Genomic DNA, 21,712 nt, shown 5'->3' with positions numbered 1-21,712 from the left:
TACAGTGCTACCCACCAAGCCACCATGCAGCCTGCTACAATACAGTACAGGTAAAATGAACTGCTAATCAAAATATTTGATTTGCCAAGATTGAAAGTTCTATAGCATCATTTAACTTCGTATCACGACCTTCTAAACCTTCTAATTTCTTCTGAGTTATTTTGATTGACTACAGCTGATGACTTCTCTGGGCACAAATAAAAACTGCTAGTGTGAAAGCACCTATTACTGTACATGGAACAGTGGCCTCTTGCCAAGGTCAAATAAAAGAAAAAAAACAATAAAGACACCTTATGCTGAGAGAAAATTAGATCAGATATAATTCCAAGAAGAACCAAACAACAGGTCTGTTCTGAATTAGAAGCTGATAGAACACAGGTGATACTTTCCACAGACGAGCAAGCTCACACACACACACACACACACATACACATTCTAATTTCTTTTAATTTATGCTCCTTTTTGCTCTGAAAGCAGGTTTGGGTAAATAACCCGTCCTTGAGTGGTTCTCAAGATGCCAGGGTCATGGCCCAAGGATCCTTAATGTGCTTGGAACATTCGCTTGGAACAGTTGTAGCCTAGTGGTTGAAGTACTGGACTAGTACTCAGAAGGTCGCTGGTCCAAGCCCCACCACTGCCAGGTTGCTGCCCTTGAGCAAGGCCCTTAACCCTGTCTCAGTACTGTAAGTCGCTTTGAATAAAGGCATCTGCTAAATGCTAAAAATGTACATGTACACTGTTAAGTGTAAATCAGAGATCTCTGTACTCAGATTCGATCCACACTGACAGTCTGTTGGTGCATGAGAGCAGGAATTAATTGTATTTCAATAGTACTCAGATCTCTCCCCGACCAGCATGGCTGATAGTACCTCACAACCACAGCTGCTCTGGCAACATTTACACTCCTTCATTCCTTCTGTCCAAGTCTTTTTCTTCTTTTTTTCTATGCTAGACGAGTGCAGCTTGGTCAGGGCGCGCTGCTGTTATTCTTGGGACGCGTGCACGTCGAGAACTTGATGAAGCCTCGTTCTTTTCTCCAGGCTGCACTTTTTCCTCTATAAAATCGTTGCTCAATAATACGCCACTAGCAATAAGCGTGTGTGTGTGTCTCCAATTACAGACCCTCCTGAATCACGGAAACAAAGTTAATGCCACAACTTCAGAAACAGTTTGAGTCAGCACGGTACTAGCCAGCCAGGCCACAACATGAGTTCATGCATAGTCGCGGTGTGATCGGCCAGCCGCCTCGCCAGGGAGTCCTCAAGCTGTTCCTCAACCTCCCCCGACCTCCCCTTTCACTCACAAGCCGGCCAACAGCTTATGACATCCCACCCAGCCTGCAGTGCCCGAAACATGTTTTCATACCATTCCATCAGCGGCAGTTAAAGCTGAGTAAGCCTGTGTACGCCACATGCTAATCTTATCATCAAATGTCTGTACTAACAGTTGCTTTACAGGAATTATTGTTGGACGACGGATCACATATTTATGAAATGAAGTGCAGAGAACATTATTAGAGTTAGGGATGTAGGAAGGTAGCACAGGTGCTAAAATATTACAGTATAATATATAATAACACAAGATAAAAGGCTTTGGATATGGTTTTATCCTCAGCGCTTCTTTAATGCAATTATGTACAACTAAACTGGGATTTGTGTTTTCACTAATTCAGACACTTATTTTCTCAAAAATGAAAGAAATACCTACTACACACTATATAGCCAAAAGTATTTGGACACCTGATCATGAGCTTAATGGACATCCTATTTAAAAATGGTATCAAATCACTGATGTTGGTCAATAAAGCCTCAATTAATGTTCCAAATCGTTCAGTGAGGCTGAATTCAGGACTCTGCGCAAGACCCTGGAGTTTCTTTAAACCAAGTTTTTCTCTTTATAGACCTTGACGTCATTCTTGTTGTTTACAGGTGCCCAGTCATGCAGGAACAGGAAAGGACCTTCCCTAAACTGTTGCTGCAAAGTTGGAAGCAAATAATGTCCTTTATTTATTATATAATGTTTGTTTGTTTTATTTGGATTTTAACGTCATGTTTTACACACTTTGGTTACATTCATGACAGAAACAGTAGTTATTGGTTACACAAGATTCATCAGTTCACAAGGTTATATCGAACACAGTCATAGACAATTTAGTATCTCTAATTCACCTCACTTGCATGTCTTTGGACTGTGGGAGGAAACCGGAGCTCCCGGAAAAAATCCACGCAGACACGGGGAGAACATGCAAACTTCACACAGAAAGGACCCGGACCGCCCCACCTGGGGATCAAACCCTTCTAGCTGTGAGGCAACAGTGCCACCCACTTAGCCACCGTGCCGCCCTGTTGTATAATGTAACTGATTTATTACACACACAATTAATGTGGCTGAAACGCATGAATTTATTAATTAGAAGGGGTATATATGGTATAACTAGCAGTGAAATGCTTTAACAACTGCCTGTTCACATTAGTACATGTGCACTTACATGTGCTCATAGACACACACATATATATATATATAGTCTGTATTTGTAATTATTGAGGATTTGTAATTTTGAGGATTTGTAATTACTGCCTTGGTGAGTGAACTAGAAGAAAATTTTTTTAGAATGGCTTATAAGAAACCAACTGTCAGTCTAACTGAGATGCTGAAGTTTGTGGGATGGAATGTCCAACAAGCTCATGGTCAAGATTAAAAGATTAAAAATATAAAGGTTTTGAAATATTTGAAATGTGAAATTCTGATTCATTAAAAATATACACATAATTGAGGGGGCTGAACACTCAAAAGACACAACATTCTGTCTGTCTGAAAACCAAGTGATCTCTCTACACAGACGTGTTTTACGTCATCCTACACGCTCCCGAGAAGAAGAGGTGTCTAAATTCTTATAGATGCCTTAAAATGTGGCCTACTAAGGTGCCTCCCTGACTAAATGATCAGTCTATAACTATGAACATTACAATGCTACCAGAGAAGTTGTTGCCCTGTCTATGAGTGGCTGGAGGTCTTTGCTCAGAAATCTCTTACCTTCGTTTCCTCTGCTGGTTCCTCAGAGCTGCTGCTCCTTAGATTAATTATGTGAACTTCTTGCGGTAGGCTGGCAGTGCCACGACTAGCACAGCCTGAAAGAGTCATGTAGCTTTTCAGAAAGGCCTGAACAGGGTGATCTTCACCCGCTGGCAATAACCCACAGAAGCTATGAGACAGAAGACCTGAAACACAACAAACATAAACAAAAGTCTTTAGTTAGAAGGGGTGTATCAATACTTTAGTCCATATGGTGTATTTTAGATAAATCATTTCGTACACTTGTTAGCAGGAACTCAATATTTAGAAGGGTCCACAAATTTCTAGCAGATGTTTTGTCAGGAACACCTGACCACTCGTAGCTCGTTCCCTTGGGAAACTTTCCTCGCAGTTCAAGAGCAATACTGATACCGATGTGACTTTGATGTATGTAGATATTGTGCTTATCACTAGAACACACATGTGCTGTATGGAAAACTCTGGAGGCTTTTTAACTCCAAACAGACTCGAGGAAAGAGAAACCCCTCCATGTGGGTTATCAGGAGCGCGGGTGCGATAACAGCGCTATAACAGTGCTATAACAGTGCTCAGCGTCTGTGCCTGACAAGCACAAACACATGAACTGTTTTTCTTTCTGCAACTCCCACGTCGCTAATTGAATAAAGAACCAATAAATAAGGCAAGAACCTGAATGTGGAGGGAGTCAGGAGTCCAACAGCAACTCCCACTCGTGTTCTTCTAACTCCCTCTTCATTAGAGACAATCTGTTCTCTCTTATAGCCTCCACTATCACCCCTCGGTCTCCTTACATAGACGTGTTTACCCTCTGTTAATCACGCGAAACAAGACAGCAAACGCTTCTCATAAAGTTACAGCTCTGAGCATGACGAGCTTTAACCTTAAATGGAACAAACCACCAATTAAGGACAAAAATATCAAGCCTCAGATGTCGTTTTGGTCACAATAATATGGACAGATTTGTAAAGGCTTATAGCACAATCGATTTTTAAGTGTTTGATGTTTCAATTGAAGAAAAACATGAAGCTCTTTCATGTTCTTTTGAAAGAGAATTGAGCAAGGACATTATGTCCCAAAAAAACAAGACCCAGTGGTTTTATCAGTGAAGCAGAACAGCCCACAATCAGAACCAGGCTGAATTAGTGTAAGAAATCATGTGCATACAAACTTTCAAAGTCCAGGCAGCTCTGGATCATGATGCCTGGGTAATGAATCATGTTTTCATTTTAAACACGACCAAGCAGCTCATGGTCCACTGAAGCGGTTTAACTGGACATTAAATAGACTGATTAAATAATTACCCCTCACATTCATCCCCTAACTTCTACCTATCAGTACAACTGTCACCTAAACCACACCACACTGGAAACATCTCACTTATACTCTCTCACAATGTCTTTATCTCTCTCACTTATACTCTCTCACAATGTCTTGAACTCTCATATACTCTCTCACAATGTCTTTATCTCTCTCACTTATACTCTCTCACAATGTGTTTAACTCTCATATACTCTCTCACAATGTCTTTATCTCTCTCACTTATACTCTCTCACAATGTCTTTATCTCTCACTTATACTCTCACAATGTCTTTATCTCTCATATACTCTCTCACAATGTCTTTATCTCTCACTTTTACTCTCTCACAGTGTCTTTAACTCTCTCACTTATTCTTTTTTATTTTAAATCTCTCATCAAGAGAATGAGATATTTTCAAAATCTAACCTGCTATGAACCTTTACAAATCTGTCCATAATATTGTGACCTAAACAGCATTTGAGGCTCGATATCTCTATCCTTTACTGGTGGTTTGTTCCATTTAAGGTCAAAGCTTGTCATGCTGAGAGCTGTTTCTTTATGAGAAGTGTTTGCTCTCTAGTTTTGGTCCAGTCACTGGACTTACTCACATGTCTCTAATGCTCAATCAGCAGTAAGTACAGTCCAACCCTAATACCTGAGTGTAATAAATAGTTTGTAGAGCACAGAAAAGAGAACCACAGACACTCAGCAAGGTATTGTTTGTTCTGGCACTTTCATTTCTAACAGTGCGATCATTTTCTAAGAACAAAATAACAAAAAACTGCATAAACAAGCAAGAATCTGTCCAGTTTTCTCAAGCTTGTGTCATCTGCTTGTTCATTCTGCATGTCATTGGGACCACAAACACACACACACACATATACACACTCAAGAGGAACAACACACATCAGACGACACACATTAAACAGACCCATTAAATAATTACCGCTCACATTCACCCCCTAACTTCTACCTATCAGTACAACTGTTACCTAAACCACACCACACTGGAAACATTCATTTATCTCTCTTACACTCACTCACAGTGTCTCTAACTCTCTGATTTTCACTCTCTCAAACACGTATGCATTTACGTTGCCATTAGCAGGTCATCACCGCTGGCCGAGCCTTCCCGTACGTCAGTCCCTATAAACACTCGCCACACACCGAGCTGCTCACAGTCAGAGTCCAACCGCAATAAACACACCAGTAACCGCAACAGTGATCACACTCACACACATGGAAATCATTAAAGAGAAAGTGTGTGAGAGAGTGAGGGTGTGTTTGTGTGGAAATGTGTGTACAGTGCTGTGTAAACACAAAATTCAGCTTTTATATGATCATTTTATTGATTGAAAATAAAGATTTATTTAATAGCTACACCGATCTGACTGTAGTCCAACTGTTTCTTTACATGCTTTGTTATCCCCCTTTAATGCTGTTCTTCAATGGTCAGGTATTATTTGGGTGGTGGGTCATTCTCAGCACTGCAACCAAATATATCCAGCCAACAGTGCCCCATGGGCAGCGTCCTGTGACCACTGATGAAGATGTAGAAGATGACCGACTCAAACAGCAGCAATAGATGAGTGATCGTCTCTGACTTTACATCTACAAGGTGGACCAATTAGGTAGGAGAGTCTAATAGAGTGGAATGTGAGTGGACACGGTATTTAAAAACTCCAGCAGTGCTGCTGTGTCTGATCCACTTATACCAGCACAACACACACTAACACACCACCACCATGTCAGTGTCACTGCAGTGCTGAGAATGATCCACCACCTAAATAATACCTGCTCTGTAGTGGTCCTGTGGGGGTTCTGACTATTAAGGAACATCATGAAAGGGGGCTAACAAAGCATGCACTGAAACTACAAAGTGCTTCTATGTGGTAAGTGGAGCTGATAAAATGGGCAGTGAGTGTAGAAACAAGGAGGTGGTTTTATGGCTGATAAGTGTACATTGACCTACTAAATCATAAAGGATTTTGGACTTTAGTGAACCACAAAAAAAGCTATTATCTCCAAATGAAGGACATTTGAATCACTAGTCAATCATTCAAAAAGTGGCCGGCCAACCAAAATGACCTCAAACAGTGCACTGGCGACTACAAAAACCCAAACAAACATCAAAATTAGGACTTGATGTGATTTGAACACTGGTGAGATACTTTAGCTGGACCTTAGGACCTCATCATGCTGTCATGGGACTAAATTAAAGCAATTCTGCAAAGAACTGAGCCAAAATAGAATGATCTGTTAAAACTGTTTTCTAGTGTCTTAAAATGACCTAAAACTAATTACAAAAATAAAGGTAATCTGGGGGAAACGCTTTTTCATGGCACTGTCTGGTGTGTAAAAAAGTAATTGCCCCTCTTTCAATCGTCTGTCTGCATCTTTGTCTTTAATAAACTATTAATCTTTTTCAGTCTTGCTCTCAAATCCCTCAAACTCACTTTTCCTCGCTCAGAGGAACGCCACAAACGGCCAAAGAAGAAAAAGAAACTGGAAGACCTCCAAAAGATTACAGAGATTTTGGGCAGCGTTTCTGTATTTAAGTCCTTGGAAGGAAAAATGTTCCACAGACAATAATAATAATAATAATAATTAAAACAAAAGCGTACAGACTTTTTACGACAACAGAAGGAAGCCAAGTGTTTGTTTTATAGTCCTCAAACTAAATGAAAATCAAACCAGGAGCAAATAATGCAGTTCCAAGATGAAAATAATATAGAAAAAATACTGAAAAGAAATATAAGAGAGAAATATTGGTGTCTCATTTTCACAGAGGGCCACATCTGCAAAGGGCTGATTGTAATGTATCCTGCTGTGACTGTAGTGTGCCTTTTAAGTCTTGGACAATTTGTTGTTCTTGGAGGCAAAATTCTGTGTTTGGTGTCAAAATACCAAATTTATACTGTGTATTTATAATGTATATCTACATTTATATTGTTCTCCTTTACCACAGACACGCCTCATAACACAAGAGACGTACCGGTTTCTCTTCTTGAAGCACAAACTTGTTTTCACTTCCCCATCCTTCATTAAATTTCCTCCTTCTGCTTCAATTTTCTCAAATATTTGTAAATAGGGCTGGACGATATGGCTAAAATTTATATCACGATATAACTCCTAATTTCGGTCGATACGATATAATTCCAATATCGATATGAATAATACAAATGTCAGGAAAAACTGCCAGGAACACCAACATTGAAAGGCTGTACCTGCGAACCTCTGAAAAATTTATTTGCAAAGTCTATGAAGTCTCACCCTTTACAACTACATAATATTTTAGAAATAATAATAATAATAATACAAATAAATTAGCTTTCACCTTTTACTTGTATTCAGCATTTGTATACAGACAAAAACACGACATCATTCTCAAATAAACATAAGCTTTGACAATATATAATATAATATATTAACATGTCTTAACCAGAGGTGGAAAGAGTACTAAAATATTGTACTCAAGTAAAAGTACTATTACTTTAATGAATTTTTACTTAAGTACGAGTAAAGTTACTAGTCTAAAAATCTACTCAAGTAAAAGGTAACTCATTTAAAATGTACTCAGAGTAAACGTTACTTAGTTACTTTATTAACAGCGGGGGGGGGGGGGGGGGGGGGGGGTCTCTTCTGTCTAATGCAAACAGGACAAGTGGATATAAATCTCACAATAGTTGTTTTTAATTCAAATATAATAGAAGAAACATGTTGATACAACATTTAAAAGTTTAGGGATGTGTAATGTGTCATTTTAGTCCCATAAAACTTTTTTAAACTGTATAACCACTAGTGATGTGTCGTAGAATTATTTGAATCTATTGAACGGTCCTTTAAACTGAAATAAAGGAATCGATTCGCGCTTCTGGGAGTCGTTATGTATGTATACGGCTCTTTAAAAGGAACCGAGACAAAAGATCCGACTCCCCGTCGCAGAATTCACTGCAGCAGTTTCCCAGACGCGATTTCTTTAGCGTTTTTATTTTACTCACTAACGGATCTTATTTAAAATGTAGCGAATTACAATTCTTAATACAAAACATACTTAAGTAAAAGTAAAATTACAGGCTGTGAAATCTACTTTAAAAAGTATAAGTACACAAAAAACAAAAAAGTACACTCAATTACAGTAACGCGAGTAAATGTAATTCGTTACTTTCCACCTCTGGTCTTAACTAACTTTAATCCACAACATGGACTGATTATTATTTGTATGTAAACATTTTCGAACAAAAGTGCTCAACCAGGATAAAGAATAGAAAAATTGCTTAAGAGTTGCTGCAGAATTTGCTACAGCAGATGTTGTGCTTAAAGAATACAGAAAAAAGAGTCTAGTCTTTCCTCTCTTATCAACTATTTCTGCTGCTTCTTTTTTAACTGTGGATGCTCCTTCACTCACAGCTGTTGAACTCATTTAGCCGCTAATATCCATTGTGTTGTAGGTAGTGTAATTAGAGCGGTAACGCTGAGCACTGGCTTCGTGCCTGTGGCGTACGTCATCACGCACTGACGTATGCATATCGATCGAATATGTTTAAAAATCATATCACCGTTATTGAAACATTTTCTATCGCGATATACTGTATATCGATATCGAATTTTTGTCCAGCACTATTTGTAAATATTTCTCAACATCACTTGTTGGAAAACTGTCTCAGTTAAACGCCGATGTGGAAACACTGCCATCTAGTGCCGGGATGCGGTCACTTTGCGGGTCACAAAATCACCATGCATTGTAGGAGATGCAGTTTATGTACGATTTTACAGTGTATTTTAAGACAATCGTACGTCTTTTAAGCTCTCGCGGGCGACATAAAATGATGTGGTGAGTCGGATTTGGCCCGCGGGCCTTGAGTTTGACACATGTGGTCTAGGAAAATGGCATCCATTTTAAAAGTTAATATAATTCATTTATTTTTGAGCTGAAGTATGATAGAAAGTTTTGAGGAATGTTCTGGATGACAGATGAACTATTTTAGTACATTTTTGGAAAAAAATTTCCTCTTCTAAAATCCATCTTAATCACTTTTTCTTCCTCCTTCAAAAGGCATTTAAAATATGTGTGTGATCAACTATCCAGTCTGACAACAGTCAAACCAATGCCAGACAACTGACTTCATTTCCCAGAATCCCTTGTGCTGCTTTGTTTATCCTTTACAACAGTGGTCCCCAACCACCGGGCCGCAGACCGGTACCAGTACGTGGGTTATTTATTACCGGGCCACACAGAAAGTATGAATAATTAGAGATCGCTAGAAAAAGAGATGCTGCTCCCATCTCGTTGCAGCGAAAACAGCTAATTTTACATCGTTCGTGAACAATATTATTAAATAATATTAAATTCTCCCTTCCCCGCCTGTCTGTGAAATTATATCTTATATGAAACCGGTCTGTGGTGCAAAAAAAGGTTGGGAAACGCTGCTTTACAAGTTGGTGATACCCAAGGAGGCTACACAGTACAGTTACATTTGTAAAGAAGCAATGCTATTGTGCATCACATACCACTAAAACTTGGAAGCATCTCAAAAGTACTGAGCCATCATTAACTCAAACTTCAATTAAGCTCATGTGGCATAATGGTAAGAGCCAGAAGCACCTTAGATTTGAACCTCGGAACTCATATGCTTCTGGCTCTTACCGTATGCCACATGAGCTCAATTGTCTCAATACTGATACTAATGGTTCATAAATACAGAGGGTGCGTGGTGTTACATGAACCTAGTCATTGGGGAGACACATTTCAGTGCACCCTTAGTGCCAGTCCCAAACGCAGATAAATAGGAGGGTTGCATCAGAAAGGGCATCCGGTTTAAAAACTGGGTCAAACCAAATGATCCGTTATGGCGACCTCTAATGGGGGCATTTTGAGCATATCTGAATATTGGGGGAAGGGGTGAGAGTGATTATGCCAGAATGTATGTAAAACAAAGACCAGGACATACATAGCTCAAGTTTATCTGCTTTATTTTCTGGGATCATACAACATTGTCCATCTGAAAGAACAAGCCAAAGTAGCAATTCTCTTACAGATTGTGTGTGTAGCATATAAAGAGACATGTGGTCACAACAATGAGAAAAGAAAATCATATAAATGTCCAACTTCTGTAATATTTGAGTTCAGAAATCCACATTTAGCATTTCTCAGTATATTAGCAGCTAATAGTGTCATGTCATTGTGATTTTCTTAGGTCATTTACAAACACATCTGGGGGAAAATGTAGATGCTTCTATACTCCTATGCTCTAATGTAAGCTCATTTAGGTTTGTGTAGTTTGATAGAACATTTAAGGGTGCAGAGTAGAAAGTGTGTCAGTTTCACTTACATGCACCTGTATCAGAGACGCTGCACAACAAAACCAAAACCACAACATCAAACACACAGGATACAGGTCACGAAAACCTCAAAAATCCAAACGCTTCTCATCTATTTACTGTAATCTCATCAGCATCTTAATGTTTCTTCTTTATACTTCCGTTTTCTGAAAGCTAGCTGGCAAAAATGTGAACTGGTGCCACTTTGGGTTGCCATACCAGCTCTGTGTGTGTGTGTGTGTGTGTGTGTGTGTGTGTGTGTGTGTGTGTGTGTGTGTGTGTGTGTGTGTGTGCGCCAAAACCAGGTGTAAAAACGTGGGCATGATGCAAGTTAATCTTACTGAACTGAGCTGATTTATTACTGCAGTCAACAAAATGAAAGTTTAGTTTCATTTGTATACATGTAAAAAATAATAATAATTAGCAGCCATGTAATACTATTACATTTGTTTCTCAGTGATGTTTTTTTGCATTTTTCCCAATTTTCCTCCTAATCAAGTCGTATCCAATTACCCAATTACATTACGCTTCCTTTCTACTGATGCTGATCTCCACTGCTGATTGAGGAGAGCGAGACTGACACACACTCCCTCCGACATGTGTGCATTAGCCGACTGCTTCTTTTTACTTGAACGAGGCGAGTTCATATGCGGATCAGCTTTGTGTATGAAGAGACACACCCTGATCAATGCATTATTTCTCAACTCTGTGCAGGCGCCATCCACCAGAGGTCGTATTTGTATCAGTTATGAGGTCCCGGCTCTGGCTCCCACCCTGTATGAACAACAGCCAAACGTTGCTCATGTAGCAGCCCAGCCCAGCCGGATGGCAGAGCTGAGTTTCAAACAGACGAGTTCAAAATGTCAGCTCTGGTGTGCTAACGTGTTTTACCACTCCACCACCTGAGTCTTATTGACGTATTTTATTTATAAATCTTACATTTCAGAAAAGTTGGGACAATTTTTAAAATGTACTAGAAACAAGAATCTGTGATTTCTTAATTTTATTGGACCTTTATTTAATTGACAAAAGCAGCAAGAAAACATTTCCAAAGTTTCACTGATCAACTTTATTGTGTTTATAAATATTAAGAAGAAAAACACTTTAAAAATTTGGGACGTGTTTACTACTGTGTTATTTCACCTTTCCTATGAATAAGACTTCTTAATGCATCAGTGTGGAGCTGGTCCGACTGTAAACAGACTGAATGTACCACTGAGGTAAATTTCTGCACATTTATCTGTATGTTATGTACTTTTCCAACATAAATGATAATAATATTTTGCATTCTGCTGAAATATAAAGCTTAGACTCTGCATGTTGTCTTAAATGAACCTATTTTGTCTGGAGGAGCTTTGACAAACTGGATGCATTTTAGCATTTCATTAGCATCTTTAGCTGTAACAGAATGCTACAAATTGTTTACAAATTACATTTTAATTCCTGACCCCCTCTGCTTACAGTACTCATGTTCATGTTCATGTTACTGTTACTGTTATATAATACCTATAATCAGCCCCGGTTCTGGACTGCTTTGCTGGGGGGGGGGGGGTAAAACATAATGGGTGTGCATGTCGTTAGTCATATTTTTAAAGCCAGAACTTTATTCAGGGCTTGATTTGTGGAGGGATGATGACAGCAAGCTAATGATACTAGTTTAAATGGAAATATGAGGTAAAGAAATAAACTGGTGGTGTCTGACTTGACATGGAGGAGCCCTCTGATGTGACACTGGCAAGTTCATTGATTTTTTTTTTTTAATCAGAAAACGATGCATTATAGGTTTTTCTACAATGTATGTTTATTAAATGCAAAATTCACACAAAAAAAAATACAGAAAGGTATTAACTAAAGTTAAGTCCGACAGATTAGCTGCTACTAACTAGCAGCTAACTGCTAATAAAATAATTTTAAAAATATTGCAAGTAGGTAATATTAAGCAATGAATCACCATGTTAAGCAAACGTTACCATGTGGAAGTGAGTTTAAACTCGAAGAAGTGTTTTAAAATGCCCTGATATGTAATCGCCTCTTGTGTACACACTGACAGAACCGGTCTGCTCTACTGAGCTGCTCGAAGCCGTCTGCCTTCTTTATATGACTCAAAGAGCCAATCAGAAATAAGCAAAGAAATAACTTCACACACAACAGCAAAACGCGTTTTTGTGATTGGTTCAGAGAAAATGTAAAAAAAAAATTGCCTTTGCTTGCGTCGCGCTTGGGGGCAGTGAGAAAATCTGGGGGAGCAATGCCCACCCCAAACCCCCCATCCCCCAATCCGGCCCTGCCTATAATCTGTAACTTTTTAAATAAAGCCTAAAGTGTTTTGGTTAGTAAAACTTAGTGAAAGCTTTAGCTTAGCTTGTCAGATAAGTTAACAATTGACCGATGATGGACAGTTATAGGTGAAAAAAGATAGAAAGAAAGATATCCTTTATTTGTCATATATACATATACAGATGTACAGTACAATGAAATTCTTTCTTCGCATATCCCAGCTGGTGTTGGAAGCTGGGGTCAGAGCGCAGGGTCAGCCAACTTACGGCGCCCCTGGAGCAGACAGGGTTAAGGGCCTTGCTCAAGGACCCAACAGTGGCTACATAGCAGAGCCTGGATTTGAACCGCCAATCTTCCGGTTGATAGCCCAAAGCTCTACCCACTAGGCTACCACAGGCCCTAAAAACAACCTAAACTCACAGCAGAGCACAAGCAGCTCTACTGAAAGTAGTACAGAAGCACAGCAGAAGAAGTTGGAGGTACGGTTGTTTACCCTGTGACGTCGAGCCGGGGGTTATTTTACTTGGCTGTGCACTTGGACAGAGGCCAACAGCTGGGCACAGGAAATGATGTTACTTACCAAATACATTTGATATTCTCCCAACCAAACGGATCGTTTTCCAAAAAGAAACAAACAGAACTTTCCTCTTCTTGCACACACACACACACACACACAAACACACATACACACACATATTATATTCTGAAATTCCATTCCGAAACGTAAGATGTTTCGCTTTCAATCCAAACCAAGTTTGGATGAAGCTTTTAAATTTCTCTCTCCTGAATTCACACAGGATGACAAGGAACGGCACTTTAAGCATAACTTACAAACCAAATGTGGAATTTAACCCGGTTGTGTGCATGCTACATTTATAGAGCTTTAATACTGATTCAGAAGATTTACTATGGTAATTAGATACAGTTCACTCACAATTTGACACGAGACACGAGTTATAGTGAATAAGCTTAAATGTGAATAGAATTGGACTGTGACGTGTTTCAGAAGTGCTGCCGAGCCCATGTGACTGTTTGTAATGCAGTGTTGTGTGAGGGCTTGAAGATCGAGCACATTCACCAGCAGTATCGGGCCCTGCCATACATATACTGAGATTTCTTCAGATTTTCTGAATCTTTTCACAATGTCATGTACTGTATGGTAGATGGTGAAAGTCCTTCATTATTTGCAATGATGTGTTGAGAAATGTTCCTTTTGAACTGATTGACAATACTCTTAAGAAACTTGGTATCAAGTGGTGAACCATGGCACAGCTTTGCTTGCAAATGAGCAAATAACAGATTAATGTTTTATTGCATTTTATAAAATGTCCCAACTTTTCCAAGAAATAAGGGTTGTAATATTTAAAAGCATTTACATGAAGTCATTTCTATCAAATGCTGTTTTTTAATGCATTTTCTTCCTCTCCACTGGTGCTGACCCCCACCCCGATTGAGGAGAGCGACACGTGTGCCCCTCCGACACGTGTGCAGTAGCTGACTGCATCTTTTCACCTGCACGAAGCGAGTTCACATGGAGGCACACCCTGATCAATGCATTATCCCTCGACTCTGTGCAGACGCCATCAGTCAGCCAGCGGAGGTCGTATGAGGTCCCTATCCGGCTTTTCCCACACTGTATGATGATGTGATGGATTTTTTCATGTCATATTAATTGGACCCAGGTGGATGATGCCATCTGAGGCAGTAAAAGCAGAACGACCGGGCACAACAGGGTCACTGCAACAGGATGGGCATTTTTTATCAACTTAAACCAGAAGGAAGCGACCCTGCTCTCTCATAAAAAACAAGGGATTAAATCAATCCTCCATACTCGTCTGCTGTGCTGGATTCAGAAAGTTCTCATGCTCTACAAAGCCTTGTTAATGTCCATGATATAAGAACAGACATTATGTGTCTTCATTAAAAGCATTTAATTTATTTTATTTCCTCCAGGTAGAGGTCAAAATTCAAGATGGCAGACAGACAAATAAGTAATCCATGATCATAAACCAGGCAGAGAGACAAGTGACTATAAGCAGAAACCACAAGCATTATGGAATGCAGACAGTCGGCCAATCAGGTCATTTGTATTTGCTGATGATTTGTAGGTTAAATATTTGAAGATTTGCTAACTGTATTTAATATTATCTCTAACTCAAGAAAAATATTCGATTATATATTGTAAGTGGGGGCGGCACGGAGGCTCGGTGGGTAGCACTGTTGCTTCACAGCAAGAAGGTCCTGGGTTCGATCCGCTATAAAAGCGCTATACAAATAAATATGATTTGATTTAGAATGCAGGTTTATAATGCAGTACTGGAATGCAGGGTGACGGAGTTCTCCAACATGTTCATCTCTGATCACTGGTACAGAATGTTGTTCGACTCAGGATGAAGTCAGCTGGGCAGCTCGATCGGGTCACACTGAGGTTTCTGTACATGAGGGAAAATTTTAAATCCCAAGCCAAAACAAGAGGTCTTTGTTCCAGGTCCAAGTACATTACGAGGTGCACGCACGCTGCTGTAAATCCAGCTTCTGTACAGGTTCAGGGACGAGCGTAGCTCTGAAGTACAGTTCAGACAGAGGACCAGGTATGGACCGACTTTTGTGTTGGTAAGCGGTGGGGAATTTGATAAAAGGGCAGGTGGGTACAGTATGCAGGTCAGGGGTACACACAGCAGATCTGAATTCGTTTCAGTCTGGAAGTATTTTTATAAGGTAAATCAAAATAGAATTAAACAGGGTTTACTTTTATTTATTTATTTATTAATTTCTTAGGATTTTAACGTCATGTTTTACACATTTTGGTTACATTCATGACAGGACAGGTAATTACTGGTTACACAAAATTCGCATGTCTTTGGACTGCGGGAGGAAACCAGAGCTCCTGGACAAAACCCACACAGACACAGGGAGAACATGCAAACTCCACACAGAAAGGACCTGGACCGCTCCACCTGGGGATTGAACCCAGGACCTTACTGTGAGGAGACAGTGCTACCCACTGAGCCACCATACCACCCTACTTTTATTTTACTTTTATTTTATGAGCAAACTTATAGTGCAATTGGTGTGCTTTCATTATGTAAAAAAAAAAACCTTTTTTATTTTACTTTATTTTCATGTTTTACCACTGCTTTATCCTGGTCAGAATTGAGGTGGGTCAGGCTACCAGGAATCACAGGGCGCAATGCAGTAACACACCCCAGACAGAAAACCAATCCATCTTGGGGCCTCGGCCACCCCCTCGTCCCCCTAACAATCATGTCTGTATTGTTTGTTTGTTTGTTTATTGGGATTTTAACGTCATGTTTTACACTTTAGTTACGTTCATGACAGGAGCGGTAGTTACCCATTACACAAGGTTCATCAGTTCATGAGGTTATATCGAACACAGTCATGGACAATTTTGTGTCTCCAATTCACCTCACTTGCATGTCTTTGGACTGTGGGAGGAAACCCATGCAGACACAGGGAGAACATGCAAACTCCACACTGAAGGGACCCGGACCGCCCCACCTGAGGATCGAACCCAGGACCTTCTTGCTGTGAGGCGACAGTGCTACCCACTTAGCCACTGTGCCGCCCCATGTCTGTATGCAGATCCCAGTAGAAATTGAATTTTTAGTGGGAGTTCTGTTTTGCAGTTTTCTGGAAAATTTTGTGACTTACTGGATGTCACTTTGAGGAAATTTCAGTAGGCCAAACACTAAGGGGAGATAAATTCCTTATTTAGATATTCTGGCTCTTGCTGTCATTCATTGTAGTCCTAGAGTCTGAAATAAGGCTTTGTATGCTGTTCTATTATTTCTTAGACTGGATTTTTTTAGATTGTGTTTAGATTTTAAAATGTTTAAGCACTGAACGGTAATAGTAAGGTTTAAAGAGGGATATAAATTAGTAAATATTGAACCTTTTTTCAAAATAAATAAGATACAGTACAATTTAGACTATTCGATATTCAATATCTTCCCCAAATCATAGAGTACTATAGTAGTGGTGTAACTACCATCCTTTGGGCAACTAAGTACTGAAATAGGGAGTAAATAAGTGTGTTATCACCAGTGGGCTGCAACATGCATCATGCTATGCTCATTAATGCAATAGGATGTGGTGCAACTTTTCCTCCTGCACTTCCAGTAATTCTACTGTAGATAACTGCATACGATACTGACCAGGGTCTAAATATCAAGCCAACTACAAGTGAGTAATCCTTACACACACACACACACACAAACACAAACACAAACACACACACACACACACACACTTGGGCACACACTCATGTGTAGATGTGGTAAGTGCACCTGGATAAACTCTTGGCTTTCTCATCAGTGGTGTAAAAACAGAGGGAGGAGGAGTTCAGTATCAGAAAAAAACAGCATGAAGCTCACGGCTCTTCAGAAAATCGTTCCTTTAGCTCGACCTCCACTTCCACCATCAAAGTAACAAGCAGTCATTCTGTTCTGAGACAACCAGAGTCACCATATCCTCTCTGCACACATCCCTGAGCATCCCAGGTCATGAAGCAGGTCACTGGATAAGCACTGAGCAGGAACTGTGAAGGAAGTGAGTGGGCATCAAGCTTGAAGCTTTTAAAAGAATTGTTCCTCCTGCTTGACCTCTACACCTCAACCTCTATTTTTAAAGAGGTACCTGGACTCACTACATCCTCCTTGCCTCAGGCATTTTAGTGCACTAGGAGGGCATGGAGTACGCACTGGGTAACACTGAGCAGACATTAGATTGACTAGTTATGAACTGCCAGATGAGAATTACTGTATTCCAGCAACATCTCCGACCAGGACAAAGTAGATAATAAACTGAATGAATATTTTTATTAAAATATTATGGAATTAAATAAGCAACTAATTAAGAGTTTTTTGTTTAATTCCTGCACTGATTAATATAGAACAGAATGTCTTTATTTGTCATATATACACATGTACAGTACAACAAAATTCTTTCTTCACATATCAGAGAATGTTTGGAAGCTGGGGTCGGAGCGCAGGGCCAGCAATTGTACAGCGCCCCTGGAGCAGAGAGGGTTAAGGGCCTTGCTCAAGGGCCCAACAGTGGCTGCATGGCAGAGCTGGGACTCAAACTCTCAACCTTTCAGTTGATAGCCCAAAGCACTACCCTTTAGGTTACCACTGTCCCCATATGTTTCAGCTGCAACAATTCTTGTAACTCTAACTGGTGCAGTGAGGAGTTTCTCATTTCCTAAACAACCATGATAGACTGCAGTCAAGGAAAGAACCTTACTATGTTACAGAAGAGTCCAATTACTGGCCTGTATCACACAAGAAAACAACTAGAGTTTAACAGGGCAGGTTTGATTCCCACACCTGCAAGAAAACAAACCCAGTTTGCAAAATGATGAACCAAAATAAAACAAGACAGTGGCCTAAACACCACAAACTAAAAGGGCAAAGGCAAATAAAAGCTGTGGCCAAAATAACAGAAACCAACAAAAAAAAGAGTTCAGGCATCTGTGACAATGGAAAAATTGACCAAATAGACCCAGTTAGAAAGACATTAGTAAGTGCAAGGTTAGTTTCCAGTTAAGTGCTTAGTGTTTTACGTAGCAATAAAATGAAGCCAGCTGACTATATACATGTACTGAATGAGCAGAGAATCCCATTAACAGTTTTTTTTTTCTTTCCAAAGGCAGATTCCAGGACAACAATGGCAAGATTCACCAGGCTTAAATTGTGTGAAAAGAGCTTAAAAAGAGTGAATCAGGGTGCATAAGGAATCATTTGCACACATAAATTGGGCACCCATGGAAAGTCTTTGGAATGTGCTGAAAAGACTTTACGGAGAGGTTTGATGCTTCCATTTTCTATACAAGATTGTGTACCAAAATGAATACAATGCTGTAGGGCTAACGGGCACTAACGACTATTTTTCTATCGATTAATCTATAGACTATTTTTATCGATTAGTCGATTAATCTAAATGATCAATTTTCCTCCAAAAACTGTAATTCAGAATCTTATTTGAGCTTTTTTTTTTTTTACAACAAACTGTACGGCATAATAATACGGCACAAAACTAAATGTACACACATTAAATTCTCAAGTGTTCCATATTAAACAAAGTGCAACACGTGTTTATGGCATTCCGTACACAAAGAAAAGTGCTTAAATTTATAGCAAAAATAAAATAGTTAGAGGTGAACACGTCTCATTAAGAACGATGTACAGTAACGAAAGAAAGAGCCCAGATTCCAACCTACACGTTCACTCAAAAATTACTTCACATTCTAAGCCATGTAAACAAAGTGGTAAGTGTTTCACATGAAAAGTTTTTTGCGCTTTAACCGTCGCGACAACCACAAAAATCGTGAGCCCAATGCAGCAAAGTGCGCGGCGGTCTAACTGAACTCGCTAAGGAACATGATATCCCAAGATCTCTGCAATTAAGAAGCTTAATGAAACAATATAGAAGTAAAAGTTTTGCCGTTTCTCATGCACCCTAACTGAACTCGCTAAGGAATACGGTATTCCAAGATCTCCACGATTAAGAAGCTTAATGAGACAATATAGAAGTAAAAATGCACCCTAACTGAACTTGCTAAGAAATATGGTATTATAGGATCTCCGCGATTAAGAAGTTGAAACAATATAGACGTGCAGCATTGCACTAGTGCTGCTGTGGAACCATCAAAGCTTTGCACAGTGAACAAACCACCTTTTTGTTTTGTGCCAGTTTTAAGTATCACCAAACTTTTGATGATTTGGGTCTTGGAAAACGTTTAGCTTTTTTTTTAAAGCCGCTACAATCGGCCTCTGACCGCTGCAGACGGCATTTTTTAAGACTGCGCTTAATGCCGCCAACCAGTGACTGGACCAAATACGACTTAGGTCATGCACGCAGCAAGTAGGGGAATCATATGAACGCTTATATGAATGGAAACATTGTAGAAATTAAAAAGGATCATTTGTAAACATAGTTTTAAAAATGATACATCGACTTAAAATATGGACGTCATCGACTAGGTTGACCAATTGCGGCAGCCTTACAATGCTGGATGGAAATAAATGTTGTGATGCATAAGGATGTGGAGAAAATGGCATAGTGAATGCACGGTGTAATAAAAGCTTAAGGCGATTAGATGAAATATTAGAGAATGTGACAGGCAAAGTGAATAAAAGTTTCATCCTTGCCAGATCCATCCTTGGCTACATGCAATATACATTGGCTCATTGCCACTGCAAGGCATGTGCAGGACCAGCAGGAATCTCTTTTAAAATGAATATGAGGCAACATGGCAAGCCTGCAAGTACTGCGAGAGAATATTATTAAAGATTAATTAAAGTATTACAAATAAACAGTTTGACGATGCATGCACAGAAAACCTATAACACCAATTTCAAGCGAGTGCTTTCACATGTTTCCATTCACAGCAGCATGTCAGAGGGCAGATTGTTCCTGTGGGTGTTTGGGTGACAGAATGCAGAAAACAAAGAACGAGAGTTTGATACATAAAGGCCAAAGGAAAACGAGTAATGCAGGCCCCCAAAGGAACAAAAGGCGTCCATTGTAAAGAACTGCACACTGGAGTCTTTTGGCTGTTAGAGTGCCATTCATGCTGATGGATTTACATCGATGGGTCATGTCAAAGGGCACTTCAAAGAATTCTGGAAGGGTGCCTGGAGGGTGCCAACATGATGAATGAAAGTGTCCACTGTTTAAAGACTTTTACTCCTATAAACACGCCTTAACCGCCTGGTTGAGTGTAACAAGAATGGACAGTAGTAATACTACTACTAATAATAATAATAATAATAATTTTAATTTATATAGCACCGTTCTCACAACCAAGGTTGCTTTACAGAGGCAGAAATCAACTACAGTGAGAAAGTACTGAGAAAAGAGATGCATTTAGAGCTAAGCCTTGAAAAAGGAAAGTGACACTTGAAGAGACTGAGTTAACATGCTCTAAAATTTTGTGGCCATGATGCTGAAATAATCGTCCACAACAGTGACCAGAAGTGTTTTAACAGGGCAATAAGGGTGCAAGAGGCTTGTCCTAGATCATGCAGAGATTTGTATGTTAGCAAGCAGGAGGATACAAAGCAGGTAAACCAGTGTAAACCAGTGTAAACCAGTGTAAACCAGTGTAAAAAGACGTTTATTAGAGGGATAGTGCAGGAAGGATGTTTTGAAGACAAAGTTAGGAAGGCCAGATTGAGATGGTTTGGGCATGTGCAGAGGAGGAATGAGAACTCAGTAAGAAGAAGGGTGTTGAGGATGGAGCTACCATGCAGAAGGAGGAGAGGAAGGTTAAAAGGGAGGAGGACATGATGGTGGTTGGTGACAGAGGAGGATGCTCAGGGCAGGGCAAGATAAAATGAATGATCCGCTGTAGCCGCCCCAACAGGAGTAGCTGGAAGAAGAATAATATGTGGTACTGAATGTATGGGAATGTAAATCACTATAAAGTGCCTGTCAGTCGCCTGGCAAAGAAGCATCCAGTGTGCCAGTCAATCTTAGTAAAAAGGTCTAAGTATTGTGTCCATCAGTCTAACTGATTAAGTAGCCTCCGCCATCTCATCCAACATCAGTGCCTTAAATCACAAATGCACTTTTGGCTGAATGGGCACAAATTCCTACAAACAAACTCTTTAAGTCTTGGTCAAGCCTTTAGAGAAGAATAGAGACTGTTTTAGATGCAAAGGACAGGAACTTCATACTAATGCCCATGGTTGGTACATAAAATTTCCAACAAGCTTATAATCTTGTGTCTACATATTTCTG

At 39.7% G+C, this 21,712-nt stretch overlaps 1 protein-coding gene across 1 annotated transcript in view; it reads right to left on the bottom strand.

Moving 5' to 3' along the window:
* Nucleotides 1-21,712, bottom strand: part of tgfbr3 (transforming growth factor, beta receptor III) — a 131,562-nt gene that overhangs the window by 84,013 nt on the left and 25,837 nt on the right. The window contains exon 3 of the mRNA XM_062997317.1: nucleotides 3,034-3,218. Coding sequence (XP_062853387.1) covers nucleotides 3,034-3,218 — 185 coding nt within the window. The remainder of the gene's footprint in view (nucleotides 1-3,033; nucleotides 3,219-21,712) is intronic.

This window comes from Trichomycterus rosablanca, chromosome 6, assembly GCF_030014385.1.
Source record: "Trichomycterus rosablanca isolate fTriRos1 chromosome 6, fTriRos1.hap1, whole genome shotgun sequence".
Lineage (NCBI taxonomy): Eukaryota > Metazoa > Chordata > Actinopteri > Siluriformes > Trichomycteridae > Trichomycterus > Trichomycterus rosablanca.
This window is presented reverse-complemented; position numbering and strand designations above follow the sequence as displayed.